General features: G+C 37.9%; 2 protein-coding genes across 5 annotated transcripts; one reads left to right on the top strand and one right to left on the bottom strand.

The window, feature by feature from the left end:
• The first annotated feature begins 858 nt into the window (after positions 1-858).
• Positions 859-11,595, top strand: LOC113120886 (protein farnesyltransferase subunit beta-like). Its single transcript, XM_026291002.1, has 12 exons — positions 859-1,242; positions 2,084-2,148; positions 4,048-4,120; positions 4,966-5,057; positions 5,691-5,837; positions 5,924-6,007; positions 6,308-6,394; positions 7,284-7,413; positions 7,797-7,929; positions 8,176-8,287; positions 10,315-10,429; positions 10,525-11,595. Exons 1-12 carry the CDS (start codon positions 1,144-1,146, stop codon positions 10,645-10,647), a joined length of 1,260 nt encoding a protein of 419 aa, XP_026146787.1. The 5' UTR covers positions 859-1,143; the 3' UTR covers positions 10,648-11,595.
• A 169-nt stretch (positions 11,596-11,764) lies between these two features.
• On the bottom strand, positions 11,765-18,202 carry LOC113120887 (protein max). Of its 4 annotated transcripts, none has more exons than XM_026291004.1 (5): positions 18,015-18,202; positions 17,655-17,681; positions 14,671-14,778; positions 13,239-13,362; positions 11,765-13,121 (listed from the first exon to the last, which is right to left on the bottom strand). In XM_026291004.1, the coding sequence occupies exons 1-5, from the start codon at positions 18,048-18,050 to the stop codon at positions 12,934-12,936; spliced, it is 483 nt and encodes a 160-aa protein (XP_026146789.1). In that variant the 5' UTR covers positions 18,051-18,202; the 3' UTR covers positions 11,765-12,933. The 4 variants fall into 4 exon arrangements, with proteins under 4 accessions (XP_026146789.1, XP_026146788.1, XP_026146791.1 ...); XM_026291003.1 differs by having other exon boundaries at positions 13,239-13,377; positions 18,015-18,201; XM_026291006.1 differs by lacking the exon at positions 17,655-17,681 and having other exon boundaries at positions 18,015-18,201.
• Positions 18,203-21,965: the final 3,763 nt, after the last annotated feature.

The raw sequence follows: 21,965 nt of genomic DNA, 5'->3' as shown, positions 1-21,965 counted from the left end.
AAATAAATAAAGGAATAAAGGAATAAAATGAAAAATAAAATACAATTATAAATAGCAATGATTAAAACAATATAAATTAATTAAAAATGTTGAATTTTTTAAGGATGTTAGGTACGATCACAGTCTATGAGTAACTGATTTGTAAATGATATTGACTGGAAAAAGGTTTGGATGATTCCTCACAGATACTTGATAGTAAACAAGGTGAAAGAAGTATCCTTAAGAATAATTCACAGATATTACCCTGCTAATCATTACATGATTAAATTTAAAAGGGACATCAATACAAACGTTTTTTTTTTTTTTTTTTTTTTGTGAGGACCACCCAGAGACTGTTTTGCACCTCTTTTGGTATTGCCCACACATCAGAACATTTTGGCAAAATCTCAAGAGGTTCACCATTAACCATATTTATAAAGACTTTGCCGTACTGTGGAAGGATGTTATTTTTTGTTTTTATATAAGTCAAAGTAAAGAAAAAACGTACTTCATTATAAACTTATTAATTCTTTTGGCAAAATTTCACATTCATAAATGTAAATTCAGCTCTAAAAAACTTTTTATCCATGAAGTTGAACATTATATTAATCAGATTTCTGTCTCAAACAACAAAAAGGCTGTTAAAACTGTAAACATATGGTCCTCCTTCTCTTTGTAAAGACCTGTAAGCTTCCCCTGGCAGTTTTATTTTATTTTCTATTTTCCTCTGTGTTTTGTGTGTTATGTATATTTTGGCTAATCACATGTGATTTGTACCCTTTATTTGCAATAAAAAACGACGTGATACGTATTGCGTCATGACGTAAAATAATCTCTGAATATTTTTTTCAGCCGTTTCTGACAATCTCGTTTCTGTCGAAGAACCGCGAAGAACAGCATAGCGTTCGGAAACCGCCATAAAACCAAAACAATAAGAACTACAGAACGTTCGCAACCCGCCATAAAATCAAAAGAAGAAGAAGTACGTCTCGTGTCATCATCACTATTTGCGCTTTCTCAAATGTGCCTTCAGGTTTTCCGTACTTAAGCTGTAAGTCACTTGACTCCATTGAGGAAACCCCTCCCACACTGTCTTGACACTTGCTCTGCTGGAAAACTGCTTCCTCTCAATTACAGTGAGTGCATGTGTTTTAAAATCTCATCATGGAAGAGGCGTCTCCTCCTCTGCGATGCTTTCGTGAATCACACTGCACTGAGCTTTTCAACGATGACGGCGTGCAGACGGTAACCTCGAAAGAACAGGTGAGCTTAACTCTTAGTATTAGTTAGCTAATTGGTATTAGCGCAAAGCTAACTGTCTTCTTACTCTGTGCTGTGTACAGTAGTGCTTACAAAAAAACTAGCAGGGTGTTCTACACGTGCAGAAATACTAATGCCACTCCATCCAGCTCACCTAGTGCTTACTCATCTAGTTTATTACATTTTTGTAAATAGTACAGGTTCATTTAAAGAGTTTGTAATTCTGTCATCGATGCTCGGCCTCATGTTGTCAACACAAAAAAGAGATGTTAGGGAGAACATGAACTTGTCTAAATGATGTCAGACTTTTCATTACTGAGTGAACATTTGCAGACGTTTGAGAATCTGCTCATACTTCACTGGTGTATGTTATGTTGCACTGTAGTGTATGATCTGCATTGTTATATGGGTGGTTGACAGTTGTATGTGTAATGTATAGTGTTATTAACTATATAATCATTTAAAGACTGTATTATTTTCAGTTTCCTTCGTTTTTAAAATAAAGTGTGACTGTTATTGATCTGAATTTGAGAAAAGTTGGAATTCCAGTATGCACTATTAAGTCATTACTATGATTTTCAAAATTAATGTATAAGGCAGAATTTTTTGTGTCTTTGCCACTGATCTATATTTATATATATATATATATATATATGTGTTCTATATTATAGATCAGTGGTCTTTGCATGACATACTGAACAGGATGTGATGTCAGCCACCCATATACACTAACAGCATCGGCCACAGTGGATATTGTCTGCTTGTCATTTGGCTTGTTGTCACATTTTCTGTTTGATTAATTCACTTTCACATTTTTTGCTTCCTGTTTTATCATTAAATTTAGAGAAAAGTTGAACGCAGTATTCAAGAGGTGTACAGTGTTTACCAGCAAATTCACACCTCCCCACAGTAAGTAAAGTTTAGCCTTCTCTGGCCATTATCAGTTCATAGAGCTTCAGGGTGCTGCTTTTCGACAGCAGTCACTATTATTCTGTACATGTAAAATATGTTCATGAAAATGTCTTTCGCAACAAAACCAACATTAGACTGTTCTCTGTTCTTGTCTGCTATGTATGTTTTGTAGCACAGTCTCTTCATTTGTATTATTTTGTAGCATCACAACATGCAGGGAACTATATAGAAGATTCTAATTTGGTAGATTTGGGAGGGCAGGGCAACATCTCTATTCATCTTTCTTTATCTCAATATTTTTGCATTCGGTGATTTTCGTCTGCCACATTTCAAAATGAATACAACATGATCTGGATAGACAGCTATTGTTTCTAAACACATTCTTAATGTTTAGTGGCAAAAACACCATTAAATATGTGACAGTTTACTTGTTTTTAATTAAACTAACACATTTAAATCTAACCATATGTAAAAAGAGTGCAAAAAGTATATTCTGACAGCTTCTTGGAAGAAATGAAATTGAAATTTTTTGCACATTTGACAACTGGGGTGAATTATGGAAGTCTGTCAACGGTTTGTGGTTTAAGAGATGCTCTGTGGCATGACACTGTTCCACATGGCACTAAAAACTTTCAGATGGGGAACTAGCTGCTAGAACACATGAGCACTTTTTGGATAGTTTGCAGGAGAAGGGAAATTTGGAGCTGTCGTAATCTTAGTTTTCAACAATACTTTATAGTCATGATATTTTGTAATTTATTTCTGTAACTTATCCCTAACAACAAGCTAACAGACAAGACTTTCAGTACTGAAACAAAGTAAAAGTTTTTTTTAGAAATTCAAACAATAAATACCTTTTTGTGCCTCTTGGGGATGTTCATTTCCTAACCGACAACCGATCCTTGTTAACTGATTATTAACCGTTAACCGAAAAGATTATTTTAAATATGAATTGAAATATTGAATTAAATTCATTTGAATTAAATTGTTCTGATTCTTCAACATGGATTCAAATATTCATGTTTATTTTGTGCTGCAAATATTAAACAGGAAAGTGTATATAAATGAGGGGCCTGTGCAAATCATTTGCATATGGGCCCGGGTCTGACTCGCTACACCACTGGCATTGATGCATTAAATTGATCAAAAGTGACAATGAAGACATTTACAATGTGGCAAAAGGTTTCTATCTAAAATAAATGTTGCTCTTTTTAAACTTTCAATTCATCAAGGAACCCTGAAAACCCTGAGTTTTTAGCAGCACAACTGTTTTAACATTGATGATAAGAAATGTTTCTTGAGTACTAGATATATAGATTGATTTCTGAAGGATCACGTGACACTGAAGACTGGAGTAATAGCTGCTGAAAATTAAGCTTGTCAGAAATAAATTCCATTTTAAAGACTGTCAATTTAATTGCACTTGATTTTAGGCAGTGCAACAAATTTGTCAGCTAAAGCATTCATTGATATGAAACTTGCCTGGTGAATGCCATACGTCACTCTGATCTGGCTTTTTGTGGCCAAGCAGAGAGCAGCAGAGGAGAGAAACAACAGGGGTTAATGATCTGTTCTTTCAGCTGAGGTACCGTCACATTAGACATGCCCCAGCACCTCTGAAGTCAAGCGTACTGTGTGTAGGCTGTTCGGACTCTTTTTAAACACTGCCACTTCCTTTGATGGGATTAACTGGAGGATGTCTGCTCAGTTGTTGAACGAACTTCGTACAAATGAGTTGTTGCCTTGTACTAGGCTATTCTAAATCTTGTGTAAAGTTGAAATTGATCAGTTTCCAGTATTTGAATAGAGAGATATATTTGATTAAAAAAAATATATTTCTAGTTTGCAATAGCTAGATTCTAGTAAGATGATTAAATTGATGATTCTTTTTTTCAGGCCTGCTTTATTGAGGGAGCAACACTATCACTATCTGAAGAAAGGCTTAGGCCATCTCTCTGATGCATATGAGGTAAACAGTGTCTTCTGGAAAAAAAAAAAAAAACTTATTTTTTTTATTTTAATTGTACATTTTCTGTGTTTTATGTCTAAATAGTATACCTTTATAATATGTCTTTGTAATAGGTTTTATTTTTATTTAGTTTTAGTTTTTTTAATACTTCAACTTGAAAAATAGTTACTTATTTCAGACAGTTAATAATTATTTGTATGTAATGCAAATGTATTTATGGTTTTATTTTCTAGTTAAAGATAAAAGCACTGACTTAAAGGGATAGTTTACACATTATTAAAAAGTTTTCATTGTTTACTCATCCTCATGGCAGTCCAAACCTGTATGACTTACGTTCATGGGTGGAAAACAAAAAAAAAGTGTACAATGTGGAAAAATAATTGAAGAAAATCATGAGAATAATCACAAATAATTTTTGACAGATGAGACAAAAAAATAAAAAACAGCTTAGACATTCTGCTAAATATCTCATTTTGGGTTTGTTGTTAAAAAGTCATACACTCATAGAGGTTTGGATGGAGTGACACAAGGGTGAATCAATTAATGACAGTTTTTAAATTCTGGTTGAACCCCATTTAACTGGATATTTAAAAGAAAAAACTGTTTAGTTTAATTAATAAAACAAATACATAACTGGTTTACACAAAGCTATTGAAGATCTACAGTCTCGTGATACAATACTTAAGTGAATGTGGTTGAGTGGGTGGGTTGTGGAGAACACTATGCTTCTAGTTTTTGTGTGTGTGTGCGTGTGTGTGTGTGTTTGAGAACACCATGTTCCAGAGCAGCTCTGTGTGTGAGACTGGTGGTAATGGCTGCTGAATCTGCATGTTGTCTGGCTTCAGTGTTTGGATGCCAGCCGGCCTTGGCTCTGCTACTGGATCCTGCACAGTCTGGAGCTGCTAGAGGAGCCCGTGCCGGCAGCAGTGGCCTCAGAGTGAGTATCAGCTCTTCTCTGCAGTTCACTATCAGAGTACACGTGGCTAGGTCCCCTTACCCAGTTACTATCCTAGTCTTAATGTGCCCACTACAGATAAAGTCAAAGTTGCATTACAGTAATAGCTATGACACAGATACATTTTTTCTCCATGCAAACTAGGCTTAGATTGCTTTATAGCTGCTGGGTTGAAGGATTTTTTACATCGTGGGTGGTTATGACTTTGCTGGTTTTTATTGTATTGTTTTTTTTATTTTTTATGGTTTTTGCCATAAAAGATGCTGGCATGGCATTAAATAGGAATCTACTACTACTAGTAGTTCCAAACAGACAGAAAAATGTCGTAACACAGACAATTAACCTTGAGCAAATTTCAAACTGAAAATCCATTTTTTTTTAATACAATGTAAAATTATTAATTTTAGTTTAGTCATTTATTAATTTAATTAAACAAGATATTATAGAATTTCTGTCATTTCTATACTGTCATTTTTCTGTTATCAGTAAAAACATGAAAATAATGTTTTAAAATAAAGCTGATTCCCTTATTATTTTAGGATATGGCTTTTTGCTTAAATTTTAAATTCTTATCACATTTATATGCCTATATCAACATTAACTGTTGTCTGCCAGCGTGTGCCAGTTCCTGGCCAGATGTCAGAGTCCGACAGGTGGGTTCAGTGGTGGTCCAGGTCAACACGCTCACCTGGCTCCCACCTACGCAGCTGTAAATGCCCTTTGCATCCTGGGCACAGAGGAGGCCTACAAAGTCATCAACAGGTTTGCATTATCACCTGGTTGCCTACAGATGTTGCGTTGATCAAATTACTATGGAAACACATTCTGTTTGCCTCCTCCCTCATCAGAGAGAAGCTCCTGGACTTCCTGTACTCTGTGAAGCAGCCAGATGGCTCCTTTGTGATGCATGTGGGCGGGGAGGTGGACGTCAGGTGAGCTCTGTCACCGTTGTTCCAGCGAACCCTGAACCATCTTCACAACAGCCACACATCTCTTTATTCCCCATGCTCTGATGTTACTGTGCTGAACCATTTTTCAAGAGTGACCTTTTACTTTTCCCAGCAGACAGATTAATGCTAGAAAAATGCTTCACGTTCACTGTACGTCTGTGCTAAACAAAGAAAGTCACTTTGAAAAGTAATTGGAAGTGGCTTGTGGTTATTTACATGCATAGATGGTGATCATTGTGTGCCTGTTGACTCCTGGTTGCTCTTGTGTGTCTGATCTGATAGGAGTGCTTATTGTGCTGCATCTGTGGCTTCACTCACCAATATAATCACGCCCACCCTGTTTGATGGGACGCACAATTGGATTCTCAGGTAACTACTTCCACATGTTCTTTTCAAACATGCCAGTTTAGTTACAGCCTTTCACCCCACCATGAAATGTTGGCTGGTTGTTGGGGTTAGTGTTATTTTAGTATTATTTATGTGCTATTATAGAGTTTGTTAATGTCTTGAATTATCTCATATAATTTTAATGTAAGTTTGAGTGATTTTATGTGATTTTGTCATATTCATATTGTATAATAAAGTATACAAAATCAAATATTGAGGTTTGATAAAAAATGACTAAAATATGATCATATAATCCCTATAAATGTGATGTCATCCCGTATAACTAGGAGGACCATACAAGCCATTTTTTTTCACGGGACGCACCCTTGCCAGGATTTCTATATTGCCTAAAATATCCAGGTTTTGGCTGTTAGCACTGTGCCGATAGATCAAAGTATGACTTCATTTCACGAAAGCTATAGAGAGCAGAGCAGATGGCTCCTTATGCTTTGAAATCGCTCCATATAATGATCAGTGTGCAGCTTCAAGTAGAATGATTTAACAAACACACGTGTGTATTTGCATCGCTTTGATTGTTCTCTCACCTCCTCGTGCGCGACGCTCCACGATTGGTTGATTATGTACAATACCTGCATGGTATTGGTCAAACTACTGTGGATATTTGAAGCAGCATAAAAATCCTGGCCAGGAAGTTTCCCGTAAAAATGGCACATATGGCCACCCCAACATGGTTGTAAAGAAAAACTAATTCTGAATTTTTGGGGAAAAAATTGTCCCATTCCTCTGCCATCTGTTTCATGTTTGAAACAAAAAAGGATGTTCTGTCCCTAAGTGAGTTAAATCACAGACACCGCACGCAGAATGACAAAATAATAAATATCGTGATGTTGTGCTTTCCTTCGGGCTTCAGCTGTCAGAACTGGGAGGGCGGTTTAGGTGGAGTTCCAGGACTCGAGGCACATGGTGGCTACACCTTCTGTGGTACTGCTGCTCTGGTCATACTGGGCAAAGAACATATGCTGGATCTCAAAGCCTTGTTAGTAAGTCCTTTGTCTTGCCTTGTTTTCCCTTTGCTACAGTTCCACCTTTTATTTAACCTGACTCTTCCTGTCCATTAGAGTCAATAAACTGGGGTTTATGAGATGCGTTAAAGGTCAGTTGCATGTATCCTGAACGTTTCAGGGAGAAGCGTCTCATTACCAGTTCCTCAGGGACACATGCTTGTAAATATTAACATCGGTGTGCTGCAACATCATAGATCGGCAGATCTCATTCTCCAGGGTCTTCGGCAGACATTGACATTAACAGTCCCAGTGCACAGGCAGATTTGTCTTAATGATAAGGCAGCATCACTAATGATCTTCCTATGCTGATACTTGTAAACCAGTAAATTGGAGGCTTTTCTCTCTTTTTCCTTCATAAGCGCTGGGTAACCAGCAAACAAATGCGCTTTGAAGGTGGATTTCAGGGCCGCTGTAACAAGCTGGTGGATGGATGTTACTCCTTCTGGCAAGCAGGACTATTACCATTACTCCACAGGGCTCTTTTCAAAGAAGGTGAGCGGTTATCCTAGAAAAACAACTGACATTTTTACTTATATATGAACAGTTAGCGACTTTCAAGGAATTAAATAACTACAAGGTTCATTGAAGGTTCCATTCATTAATTTACACATTTTTGTCTGCATGTTTTTTTTGCAGTGTACTTTTTGGTCTTAATTTGGATATATATATATATATAAAAAAAACATTGACTCTAGTGTCAGATTTAGTAGTTTAACCTAAGAAAATATTACTGTGTAGGAGACTCAACACTGAGTGTGAGTAGCTGGATGTTTGAGAGAAAGGCTCTGCAGGAATACATCCTCCTCTGCTGCCAGAATCCTGGGGGAGGCCTTCTGGACAAACCTGGCAAGTGAGTGCCGCTCTTCCAGCGCACACACAATTACATGCATATTTATAATACAGTCTATAAGCTTGCAGTGATATCAACAGTAATAATGTGTCAAATGACAAGTCAGATTCTCAAACTTTTGGATTATCACAAAAAAAACTATATTTGAAGGCCCCATGACCTTTCCAGTTTCTTGTGATTTACTGGATAAGGATTTCTATATATATATATAAAAAAAAAATGTAATCACACTTGCTACCCAATATCTTAAAGCTTGGCACAGCTTGAAAAATGTTCACCAAATGTAAACGTAATACATTTAAAAAATCAGCACTTTTCAAATTAGACGTCGTTATTCAGTATATCCAGTTTCAAGATGGTGGGAACCCTGGTTCTTCAAGGGAAAAATTTTTTGAGAGCATTGAATTAAAGCAAGAAGCCATGGTTTACAGTGAATTTATAACCGATATGGGAGTTTTGGGGAGGGTTTTAATCCCTTAGCTGTTATAAATTAAATGTAAATCAAGGCTAATTTAGAATTTTAATATAATTTATAACAGCTAAGGGGCAAAAAACCCTTACTGTTATAAATTGACTGTAAACCACAGCTTCACGAGGCTTATTGCTTTTATAAAATGGTTGTTCCATATACATAGTGAGGTTTCGCTTAATAAAACAGAGCAAATAAAGTGTAATGATATGAATAAAAACTGTATTCTTCCACCAAACAATGTAGTTCCTCAGAAACAGTTGAGGTTCCAACAATAGACAGTAAAAGAAATGGACACAGCGACCCAATTAGATTCAACAGAAACCAGTGAAGTCAATTAGAAGCACGCACTTCCTAGGGGTCGAGTGTACTGCGCAGACTTAAACTGAGCTTGAGGACGTAGATGTCACGTGAGCAACCTGTCTGTCTTCTGTCAACCTGTCTGTAAGTCTTCTAATCGCTGTGCCAAGAGAAATCTGAATCACCCACCCAATCTTGCAGACGTTGTTGAATAATTTTGTCCCGTTGCTATTATGGACTCTCCATGGGCTTCTTCCTTGACTTCATGTCTCCATGTCCCCCGATTGCCTCATAGACAGTAAAAGATTGCCTGCGAGCTTCTCCTCCTGTCCATACGGTAATTTCTCTACTGTGCGACAGAGAGTCACAGGTTATGACACAATCGTTAGCCTATTTTTTACAAAAACTGCTCCTATGGGGCCACAACAAAGGTACAATGTAACGGGGCCTTTTATACATTGTCAAGTTTCTTTAGAAATAATGAATTGACAAATGGAGTCTTTAAACGCCCCAGATGTAAAGTTATTCGCTGTCAAAGTGACGCCAAAATGAATGGGAGTCAAAGGAATGCTAACAGCAGGTGGGGGTCCGTTAAATAATGGCGGCGCCCAGGGATGCTTCAATAAAAAATGAAACCCTTGTTCCAAGAAAGTGGTTGCCGAGCAACACACAGAAGTAAACAAAGGTGAATGTTTGTAGTGTAATTCACAACAGCTTCTAAACGGCTCAACCAATCAGAATTAAGGACCAGAAATATCCGTTTTATAATAAACATTAGAAAGTTTTTTTTTTTTTTAAGCTTGTTTGAAATTGTATATCATTATGATAACACTAAAATTAAGTATATACTAATTTAGTTGTATTTTCTTGGGAGGAGAAAATGTATTTATGAAGTTTTTTATGAATGATTTTTATAATGAATTCATTTTCTAGTTCTGCTCTGCTCTAAAACTGGAGTGAAACTTACTGTAGTGATGTCAAATTTGTGAGTGAATCATTCTTTTGAATTGATTCTTTTTAATGAATCACAAACAGGACTTTTAAAGATTTGTAAATATCCTTTTTACAGTTACGAATAAAACCACAAACATCTACCTGGAAAGGTCATGGGAAAACCATTACATCTGTCTTGTTTAACCTTGTGGATCAAACTAAAATAAAATGTCAACTTTAAAATCTGAAAAAAAAATTTTTTCCTTTTACTAACTATGCAGACCAAACTAGACTTTCATAATGGTTCCTCACTGGTTCCCCACAGGTCTAGAGATTTCTACCACACGTGCTACTGTCTGAGCGGACTCTCAGTAGCACAGCATTTCGGAAACAAAGACCTCCACAACGAGCTGATCCTTGGTCGGGATGAGAACAGACTGGTGAGAGATACTGAAAATTCAGTTGAGCCATCTCAAATTGACATGAATGTACTAATAATAACAACTAATAATGTTCTCATATTTCTTCTATCCAGGCACCAACTCATCCAGTTTACAACATCTGCCCAGAGAAGGTCGTCAAAGCGATTGAATATTTCCACCGGTTACCTGTTCCAGGTCAGATGGGACCTACACCAAGTGCAATGGACCAGTCATAGACTTTTCCTTTTTCTATTATAAACACAAATTGGGGGTTTGAGCTAGCTTGACCTAATGCAGAGGCATCTTCTGTAAATGCTGTAGCCAAACGTCCTTTGATGGTCTTTATAGCATCTACAGATGGGGAAACACTCTTGAGGGCCTGGTCTACTACAGCTTATGGGTTTTAGCCAGGGAAAACTGTAGAGACTGACTAGGCGAGGTGTTCTTCATGCACCAGTCGTTGATTGATATTTTATTCCAACATACCAGCTTATTTTGGGCTTTAGTAAATGTTTCCCAGAGTGCATGTGGCAGTAGGTTCTGGACAGAAATAAAAGAATTGGATGGATGTTTGTTTTTATTCACTGGCAGGTATATTGTGGAGGATCTATACTCATTGAGGGCAGTCCTTTATTTAACTCATTAATCATCTCTAATTTGGAGTGCTGCTTGACTGAAATTAATATGGTAAATGCCAAATACGTAGATATAGTTTCCAGTGTTTACATTTTGTAATCTTTGGCTGCAGTTGAAAAATACCATCTGTGCTGTTCAGTGAGCTTTTAAACTGTATTCAGTAAGGCATGAGTTCATGAGTTAATCCAAAAATGAAATTTGTGTCATTATTCACTGACTCGCATGTCCAAGGTCCAAACCTGTATGACTTTATTTCTTTTGTGGAACATAAAAGGAGATGTGTGGAAGAATGTTGACACTGCGTTTTAATGTAAATGAAAGGAAATGGGAACAAAGGTTTTGACATAAAAAAAGCAGCATTAAAGTAAAGTAATCCATAAAATTCATCCTCACCCACGTTGATTCCAATGGGGTGAAGGCATCTCCTGATGCGAGCATATGGATATGCATAAGTATGAATGAAATTTGAGACCTATGATGGAGGGGAACATATTCAATGAAATTGTATTTGTTCATTACACAAGACTTTGATTAAAGCACACACATAATAGACATTTTATGGCGCTTTTTTTTTGGCCAGTTTTTAAGTTTAGCACCTGAGCTTAGTGTTTGAAAACTCAAAGTCATACAGGTTGGAAACATGACTTCAATGTGTTGTTGTGGACAACTGGGACCTTGGAGTCAAAAAGAATGAGAACCAAAAGAACCACACATATGTAAAGGATAAAATAGTTTTATTTATATTCTTATTGTAAAGGTAGGCCTCAACTTGCAAGACAACTGTTGGCAGTATGTACAACATACCTGTAATTTCCATGGAATGGAAACAAAAAAAGACCTGCTCAGTTTACTAATGTACTAAGTGGAAAATATGGTAAAAGATACACGTGTGGGCGCACACACACACACTCATGTCTCCTATACACTCAAAATGCAACTTTTGTGGTGTGCAGCGGTCAAATTTCCGATGAACATTTAGAACATTTATCTTTTAAAGTCATGACATGAATCTACTCTTTCAAGAATGACTAGCTTTGTGGGGGGGGAATCATTTAAAACGTTTATATTCCCAATATGGAGTGAAATACATAAAAAAACATGTTTGGGAGGCTCAGATGCAAAATATATGCTTCATCACTTATTTTTATCCCCCTTGTTTTAAAAGAAAATCTTTTTTTTCCCCAACCTGTAAACTTTACTACATCAGGCTAAAACAACAAATACAACACAAGCTCAGCAGCCTTCCCATAAAGCATTTTTTAGTTTTTTGTATTTTTTAAATAAGGGATTTTATCGATAACGTCAAAACGTATCACTCATCCCCTAGGTCTAACAAGAGGTACACTGATAGATGCTTCAAAAACATTCCTTTATGGAAAAGTAACAAATATTTAGAAAGGCAAACCACTCGGGACAATTCAGCTAAGGGTAAGTTCTAAGCAGGCTTTAAGATATTCAACAACAAAAAAGTATATTTTAGCAGTGCTAGGAGCCGTACGCCTCATTCAACCCTTTGGATATCCACCTGGAGGGATTGCAGACAAGGGAACAAAACAAAAAGTTGCAAAGCTGCCTCATTTTGGGTTTAAATCATTTGTTGTTGCGTGTGCCAGGACACAAGATGGACAAACCGAGTCGGAGAGGGAGGGAGAGTAAAAACAAGCCGTTTTCTGTGAGTGTTCTTCCCGTAACAGGCGTCCCTCTCTCTTGAAAACCTGGCAGAGGTTTCTTCAGGTGTGGAATCAAGGGTTGACATTCACTGAAAGAGATTGATCAAGGTGGTTTGGGGCGATTGAGGTACACAAAAAACAACAAGAAACAGACCATTGCTGTAACTCTCCCTCCCCTCAGAGGAGAACTTTGTAGAGCATCCGAGAATCCGCTGTTTAGCTGTCCTCCCCACGGGGCTTCTTCCGGGAACGCTGTTCCTCCGGCTCAGACTCCGAGCTCGAGTCAGAACCACCGTCGAAGGCTGATACAGCGCTGCCCTTGGGGTTGGTGTACAGGCTGCTGTCTGAAGAGGAGTAGTTGGCCTGCAGCTGTGTGGTCCCCTTGACTTTCTCCAGTGCCCGTACTGGAAATGAAAAAAGTAGACCACACATTCTTCGTTCATTGGAACTACAACAGCCAAATTAGACTTGGATCGGCATGACCAGAAGACAAAAGCGAGGAGTAATGCAGCGTCACGCACCTTGTTGCTCCAGCAGAGCGTTCTGCCTCTTCAGGTCATCGATGTCCTGCTGGTGTGTGTGGTTTTTTCGTCGCATGTACTGAATGTACTCTGTGGCTTTGTCTAGGATTTGGGCTCGGGATGCCTGTTTGATAGATTGCTGTCAGCAACAAATGAAAAACTAGAATTTGACGCAAGGAATGCAGGTAACATTGCACACATATGAATCCTAAAACCCAAAGTATACTTCGTTTTTGTACGTGTTCGCTAGCATGCGAGTATAGTTGAATGTGTAGCCTTTTGAAGTATTCTCCATTTAATGTTGTGCGCGAATGCACGTGTGCTATAGAAAGCTTCATCCATGTCCAGTGTCTGGCTCTGCCTTCATCCATAATACATGACCGATGATAACAAATTTCTTTTGAAGTCTTTTAAACCAAAGCTGGTTTTTTAAACCAAAGCCGGGCCATTTCCTATCACTCACAAGTGCTTGTCAATGCGCCCGTCTGTTGTTGTTGCAGTCACCACTATTTTGTTTTTCTTCCCGTCGCTTTCGTTTCGGTTTCTACTGTAAATCAAAGGCCTGGGACAGCGTTACCACCTTGTGGAACAACTGATTACTGCTTAACAAATTTAATGCGCATGTGTATAAAGTATGTGCGGTTACTATTCTGATGACGTAACACACTGAAAGCTGTTCCTCGCGCACATGTAAAAAGTGAAGTATACTTTGGGTTAAGCACAATCCCTAATGAAAACACACAAATTGCTTAAAAATCCCTTATTTTAATAGCTACACATTTAGAAGATTCTGGCTATCACTGATAAAGGCAAAAATGTTCATGTTATGACCGATAACCAATAAATGGCTGAAAACTCTACAATGTGTGTCTATAAAATACATTTGAAATGCTTAGAAATATTCAATTAAACACATGCTGACATCACAAGATTATAATTTACAGTACAAATATATACTAAAGATTTGTTAAAGATTACATTTTTATTCATGCTTTAAGATTATATCAGCCAATAACCAATATATTGTGCAATCCTAGTCATGTGAAAAGAAATACAGCTCTATCATAAAGGTCAAAAATTATTTATTTCTACCACATTCTTGAACCATCTATTTCCGATAAGAAACACAAGAGGAAGGAGAAACCACATTTCCCCTTGTAATGGCTTCCTGGCACCACGCCTGTACCGGGATCACATCAGTCAGTCCGGCCCTACTCTGCTCCCCATTCTCATAATGCTTTTCATTTACACCTCAACATGGAAATCCCATGCTAATCATCTCATTATAACATTCAAAGCTATCGCATTCAATAAACATTTAGTGTAACAGCAGACATTTAATTTACAAAAAGCACATGAAACAAAAATCCTAATCCAAAAATGCCTACTTATGCTCCTCATGGTTTTACTTTTACCACTGACATTCACCAACCTTTTCCCCTTGCAAGGCGGGAACGGAATCCCGAAGGCTGTGAAAGCTGTCTTTGATGTGGTCCCTACGTTTGCGCTCCAGCGCATTGTGATGTGCCCGTTTGTCTGCCTGCAATGAGAGAATCACAGTGGCTTCAGCCTCTTTGCTGGTCTGGTGCCATTGGCTTATAGTGTTATAAAAAACATTTATAGCTTGACTAATAAACCATGTAGTAATACAGACCATTAAAAACTGGATTCTATTGTTTTGTCTTTAAGTGATCATGACAATTGTAATAAGAAAGCAGTTGCATAAGGAGTTTTTTTTTCTACAGCTTATTCTTCTGGACTATATTGGTCAGAACATAATTTTTTTAGGATATCCTTTAGTTAATTTAAAATTAATTGATCTGCTTTTATAGGACAAAGACTTTAATTGTAGTATCCCTCAAAAAGTCTGTCTGTTGGGTCTCATTTTAGTACCCTGAGACTGTTTCTCTGAGAAAACAACATGGCCACTGGAGTCCAATGTCACTGGGCTTGGCCAAGACACTGTTATTACATAAAAGCACAGCTGTAAAACCTGTTTCGAATCCAGTGACTCATTAACAAGTGCCTCTTTTGCATTCAGTGGGGGAAAAAAAAAGCAAAAAAGAAAGCAGTTATCCATAGGCTGAAATGCCACTGGGCAGGACAAAGACATTCCAGTGTCTATGCGCCACCTGGAAGTGTGAGGTGGGGCCATAGTGTAACCTGCAGATCCAGTCTGTCTGATGTCTAAAATGTTACACGGTACACTGCCAATGTCAGGATTGAGTTACATGCACATGAGGTGGCCAAGTGCTCAATGTCAAGGGCTATTCTTCTGCACTCGAGTATAGTGAAAACTATCCATGTGGTTTCTCCACAATTCTGTCATAAAAAGCACAATGTCTCCATGAAATAAAAGGTATGAAGGGGTATAATATTACATAAAGAACGCAAAATGACAAGTACTTTGGCTGAGCAAGGCTTTCTCAGAATAGTCTACAATGTGTGCTTGTCCTGTTTTCTTATGGTCTCAACATCCTGATAAAAAAAAAAAAAAACTATTTCCTCCCAGCACAAAAATAAGGGGGAGATAAACAGGACTTTGGGGACATTGCAGACCTTGTGTCTCCAGTCTGCCCAATGAAAACTCAAGGCTAGTAAAAACAAGCCTGCTTTGTGATGAGTGCCGTATTAAACATCTTGCTATGAAAACATTTAAAAACAATTAAAATATCTTCTTTTTGTTTTGAAATCATTAAGATTTTGAACAACATGAGTGTGAGTAAATGACGACAGATGTTTAACATTAAAACATGTTTATAGGTTGGGATTTTAAAAAAATGGCAATGTATATTCCATTATTGTACTTCTGAAGTCCATGATCTAGTCTCAGTTTTAATCTAGGTTGTGAAGGAATCTACAAACCCATTTTCTAGTTAAACCGAGCATCCCAAGTACAAGCTAAGCAAATAGGTTAGGTCTACACATGACACTTTAAATGTTTTAAATGAATAGCAAAATCATTATGGTTAGTTAACAGACTGTTGTCCCATCTCCACAAAATCCCAAGGAATTTCCATATGCATTGAAAGCTATAATGTCAATTTCAAAGTGATATTACATGAACTTAGGTGATGGTCAGGCCTTTTCTAGTTTTTGAAAATGGCCAAATATGCATTTTAATCCATTTTATTATTTTATACAGTTTCCGATAGACACTGAAGTTTTAACTTGGTCACATCATTTAAATGAAGCACTCAGCAATGTAGTTTCAATTTGGATAAGCTACTTTTTGCCACCTCTGCATTTCTATTCTACATATATCTCTTTAAAGATGCCTGTTCGTTAAGCAGCAGGTTCACACACTTGTTCAGGCCTCTGGGATATAGTGATGTGTAATGGTAAAAACAAAAGCATTATGCTTTAATAAAAGGACCATCACAAATGCATGAGTAATGTTAGGTGTGAAAACTTCAACCAACTGCCTTAAAACCTCACTGCCCAGACTGGAAATTTTAGTTAACTTCAAATGATATTCAATAAAAAAAAAATGCACCATCATCAACCCCTTCACCTTGCTCTAAATCTGTATGACTTTGATACACAACATATATAATATTTAACACAGAATATCAGGGACTGACAGACTCAGTCACCTACATGGCATCAATTCTCATTCTGAATTTCACAGAATTTTTTTTTTTTTATCATACTGATTTGGAACAATATGATGTTAAATAAACAGCTTATTCTGGGGATAGAAAAATTCCATTTAGTTAATACATTCCAATTTAAGTTTCTTATATTCATATGTGTGTGTGTTTGTTTGTGTTATATGTATACATGGGTGTATTTTGTTAATGTTAACATTTTCCTATTTTCTATCATTGTTTTGTCTGGTTATTAATGCTTAGGTAATATACAACAAAATGGCTTTGAAAACCGAAAAGGGGGATGTTACATAGGTTAAGGATTTATATTTAAAGTTGATTATTTATTCACACACAGTCAAAAAAAAAAAAAACAAGATCTCGTTGGGGTGAAATGATGAAGCCCTGCCCTCGTATTTAACATCGTCCAACTAATAGGCAAAATACACCGCTAGCGTCGCGACACTCTAGAACGCTCGACAGAAGAGAATCCGTTGGCTGATTATAACGCGAGCGTTCTGGCGCGTCGCGTCACGCGCTCGCAGCGTAGATGCAGCTTTCTCACGTACATCTCTCTCTCCCTCCCTCCCTCCTGCTGTCGAGCACTGAGCTCCCTGAACCGACTCAAAACAAGCTGACTGTGTCCTCATTAGATCCACCACATCTACCCCCTTTTAGGCTTGATTCTAGTTTTGTCGTCCAGCGATGCAAATAAATTGCGGCCGTTCAGTACCTACCCGGAAATAAATTGTAGCTAATCTCAAAAAGAGAAGCAATTTTCGGCATTAAAGGCTAAACTGGATAAATTTCTCCGCTTATTACGCACCACAGAGTGAAATCTCGGCGATTCTTCCTGTAAGAAAACAGAACAGAAAAGTACAATTGTAGCTAACGTTACAGCTGTAAGAGAGATACTTAACGTTAACTGACTATTGATTGATGCAATGCACTGTTTTACTACACAGAATCGCATATGTAAATATATGGAGACAAGTATAAACTGGACCCCCGTGAGTAATTGCTCATATGGCTTGATATTCTCAGTAAACTGGCTGGGAAATTATTTCAAACGCTAGGATGGCTAACTAGCTAACAGGCTAGCCTCGTACTGAGGCTTAAGGTATCGAAAATACAAGTGGTTTCATTCTCATACATGCAGAGTACAAACAAAAATAACTATACTCACATCACTATCGACCTCGATATCATCGTTGTCGCTCATTCTTCGGCCAAGATAGATGAATTTACACGAAATGTTGTTTTCAAAACAACATGAAATGAGGCCCAAATCAAATGAACAAACAGGAGAGATTCACTGCTTACACGAAACGAGATCAACGGACTCTCCACACGTGACTCGCCTACACACGGACATTTACCGTGGCTTGTCACGCCTGTGATTGCGGCGCAAGGGACTGTGGGATTTGTTGTTTTTTAGAACTTCGTGATCCGTCGATGTAACGTAGAAACTATAATATACAACTACAACACCCAATCAGCATTTTGGAGTTGCGTCTCTACTTCGCTTTGAAGGAAAGCCCTTTTAATGAGAATGCTTCATGGTAATTGTAGTTTATTTTTTTGTCGTGTTATAAACAAGACACGTGGAAAGTGCTCAATGCTGTTTATGACTAATATGGCGATTACCAATGCTACAAATATTTGTACGTAATACTACACGATAAATATTTAAAGCGTTGTTAACATTTGTATTTTATTATTGTTATTAGATCTATAAAAATACAAAACAAAGACATACTATTAAATATATGAATAAGGGTTACTGTTTAAAACAACAACAAAACAGTATCTAAGTAAACATAATTCCTAAAAACATATTTAGTTTACCTTCTGAAATAATAGCTACATTTTAATTTCTATGAATATAGGCTACTTTAGATAATCAAAGCAAGTGTAAACACTCTCAGAAAACAAATTCACAGATTAAAAAAGTTAAATAAATAATCAACTACATGACTAGAAGTCAATGAAAAATATTTAAATTTTTTAATGATTGTCTTTTAAATTAAAAATCAAATATAGATTACAAATTAAAGACAGTATATATTTTTTCTCTCTCTCCTCAAAATAGTGCTACAGATAAGGAGCTTAAACAGTGGATTATATGAGCTGCAGGATCAGTAAAAGGGTAAAAACAAGCACATGGTTGTATTCACTCCCCCACAAGGTCAGAGTACCAAATAGGGGGACTTTTGGAGACACAAATACTGTCACTCACCCTTTCTCACTATATCTTTATTCTGACACACCCTATACTAGAACAATAAGGACCCTTTAAATGAGAGAGCCCGAATGAATAACCCAATTTTCTTCTGCATTTGCGATTAAAATCCATTATAAACTAATTTCTTGTGTACTCATCCTGCTGCATTCAATGATTCCATTTTAAAATTCTTTATATATGCAGTGCACATTTTGGAAGCCAAAAATGTCAATGATTCTACATGGGATGCCAATACTGGGAATTTGTTGCAGTCCTAAGGGCAAAACCCCTTTCAGTCATTCTCATGACGCTCCCTCCATTAGTAATGATCCATTTTTTTCACTCTCAACTGTCTGTTTTTTAAACACTAGTAGTGGCTGTGGAGAAAGAAACAGACTACAGGAGGCTGTAGCCGGGATGAAGGGTAACCGCCCTAAAAAGCAGCTTTGTCTATGTGGCAGCTCGCATATGAGCTCAGACAATCTGCGTGACCCACCAGCACCCTTCCCCCATACCTCCTCAGGGGGGCTCTGCTCCACAGCAGGATTAAAATCTCCCACTCTGTTCACTTTCTGAAAAATGCAATACCAGTGTATGTATATAAATGCTCACGTTATATCAATCATATACAAAAATATGTGAACTGTCATTACACTGCATAATGTAATAAGTACCATTTTAAAAGCTTGCAAGTATTTTACAATATGACAGTTCATAACATGGATCATTTTAGACATTTATTTAGTTATACCATAAAGTATAGTGGAACTTTTCAGATCATTTTCTTTTTTAAACACATATATGTTTAAAGTGTATTTAATACTCAACACTAGATGGCAGTATAATTATGCTTTATGATTAGAAGATGTTCACCTGTTTAAAAAACATTTGACTAATATACATTTGTTGGTTATTATTGGCTATTTAAAATAATATAATGTAATAATACATTAAAATATCTAACTGATGTTGATTAATTAGTTTTACTGTTACAGATGATAACATTGTTCAGAAAATATCTAATCGATCTTGCTTCATTAGACTAGCTGCTAATAGCCTATTGTTAAATTTAATTTTTTATAATAGTTTAATAATAGTACTACATAAAAATGCATTAAAATATCTAACTGATATTAGTTACCTCCCCCAGCGGTTAGTTACCTCCCTGCAAAACGAATCATGCTCCGGTACAGTGCTTCACTGTGAAATGTTTTTTTCCCTCTCGAGCTTTCACGAGACACCTTCCCTTCCAACTATTCCTGAAGTTGTATTGGCTCATGCCAGTCAAGATGATTGACCAATTGACGCACTGGAGAGGCATTATAAAATGCAGTGTACGCGACAATTACGTCAGAATCTTCTCCTTCACTCTGCTGAATAACCTAAGAATATGGCTTTTTAACAGTTGAGCTCATCAGAAGGGCGTTGCATGGATTGCCGCTCCTCTGCAGCAGTAAGGTGGGTATGGCATTTTTCTGCAGATGCCAGATGAGTCCGTCTGCCCCCGATCAGTGGTGGACCTCAAGATGTCATGATCCGGGTTTCCTACTTTCTCTGTCCCCCTCTTGTGGTTATCCTGCACACTCTTTCTCTACACCATCACTTTAACTTCATTAGTCCCAGCTGTTCCCACTTACCCAATCCTTCCACCTGTGTCCCCTTTTCCCCTGATTCCTCCTGCTATTTCTACCTCCGCTTTCACTAACCCCTTTGTCAGTTTATTCCTAGCGATCAATACTGAAGATGCATCTCTTACCTTCTGAATCAAGTTTGTCCTGTCCTGTCCTGTCCTGTCCTGTCCTGTCCTGTGCGGGTTGTCTGGAAGTCATTCCCCTTCACGCTCCCCACTGTGCTCTACCAACTCAGATGCTGTGGTTCTAAATGGATGCGGTATCCAGCCTACGGTACCCACGCTCTCTGCAGGCTTCACCTCTCACCGTAACCTCTGTTGGAATCTCCCACTGCACCTGGCTTGGCTGCCGTTCATCCCGAATCCCAGTAACCTGTTAATCAGCTACCTTTAGTTTAAGCTCAGGGTTTCCGAGTGAAGATTTCTGTTTAACTGACACCTCTGTCTCCAGAGTGGATTTGTTTACCATTTTGATTCTTTGACTGCCTCATTTTCATTAAAAGACCGTGACTGAGAGTCTCGCCTTTTGGTCCTCTTTTCTCATCCTTAACACAAGAACTCTGGTGATGAGCTCATGCCGACAGAATTTTTGCATTCCTCTCACCCTCTTGGGGGGGCTATGTGTGAATCTGCGTAAGAGCATTCTCACCCCGAGTCAGTCTATAACATGTCTGAAAGTGTGCTTCGTGTACATAAGTCACCAAGGGGTGTACAATCCAAGGCTCTGTTCAAGCAGGCAGTGAATCTCCTGCTATGGACGGGCCTTCACTTTTTCTCTATCGGAGCAGTGCACATCCCTCTTCTTTTGAACCGTGGGACAGAAATGCTTTTTTCGGAAGGGGATTCCTCAAGGAGAGTGAAGGCTGCAGAGGTGGATCTGTTCACCACAAGCAAGAATGCACACTTCGCGCTGTTCTTCTCACTCCCGGCTGGAAGGGAGGAGGAGGCTTCGGTGACACTCATTGACCCAAATTGGCCAAACCAGTCTCGGGATCCCGTATATGACAAAGCTGCTGATGGCGCCGCCCTGGCCAATCCCCATCAGGAACAAGTGGTTCGGTGTGGCCCCCCTAACCTGAGTTGTGGTGCCATTACGTGTGGCTGCTGTGGGGATATCAGAGGAGCTGACCGCCCTGCATTCTTGTGGGCATGACATGCTCTCAGAGGCGTGGGTGCCCTCCATTGTCATTGTCCACTGCTTGCTCTGTGTCAGATGTTCTGTCTTTTCTACAGTACAGGCTAGATAGTGGATGTTTGCCATCAACACTGAAAGTCTATGTGGC

Source organism: Carassius auratus, chromosome 20 (genome assembly GCF_003368295.1).
Source record: "Carassius auratus strain Wakin chromosome 20, ASM336829v1, whole genome shotgun sequence".
Classification (NCBI taxonomy): Eukaryota; Metazoa; Chordata; class Actinopteri; order Cypriniformes; family Cyprinidae; genus Carassius; species Carassius auratus.
Note: the sequence above shows the minus strand (reverse complement) of the source record. Positions and strands in the feature narration are given on the sequence as shown.

Excerpts from the sequence above, each read along its gene's own strand:
- LOC113120886 (XM_026291002.1), top strand. The coding sequence starts at position 1,144 with ATGGAAGAGGCGTCTCCTCCTCTGCGATGCTTTCGTGAATCACACTGC. Across the intron at positions 6,008-6,307 it reads GGCGGGGAGGTGGACGTCAG|GAGTGCTTATTGTGCTGCAT; the intron begins GTGAGCTCTGTC and ends CTGATCTGATAG. Across the intron at positions 8,288-10,314 it reads CTTCTGGACAAACCTGGCAA|GTCTAGAGATTTCTACCACA; the intron begins GTGAGTGCCGCT and ends GGTTCCCCACAG.
- LOC113120887 (XM_026291003.1), bottom strand. The coding sequence starts at position 18,050 with ATGAGCGACAACGATGATATCGAGGTCGATAGTGAT. Across the intron at positions 13,378-14,670 it reads CCGCCTTGCAAGGGGAAAAG|CAATCTATCAAACAGGCATC; the intron begins GTTGGTGAATGT and ends TGTTGCTGACAG. Across the intron at positions 13,122-13,238 it reads CGCTCTGCTGGAGCAACAAG|TACGGGCACTGGAGAAAGTC; the intron begins GTGCGTGACGCT and ends TTTCATTTCCAG.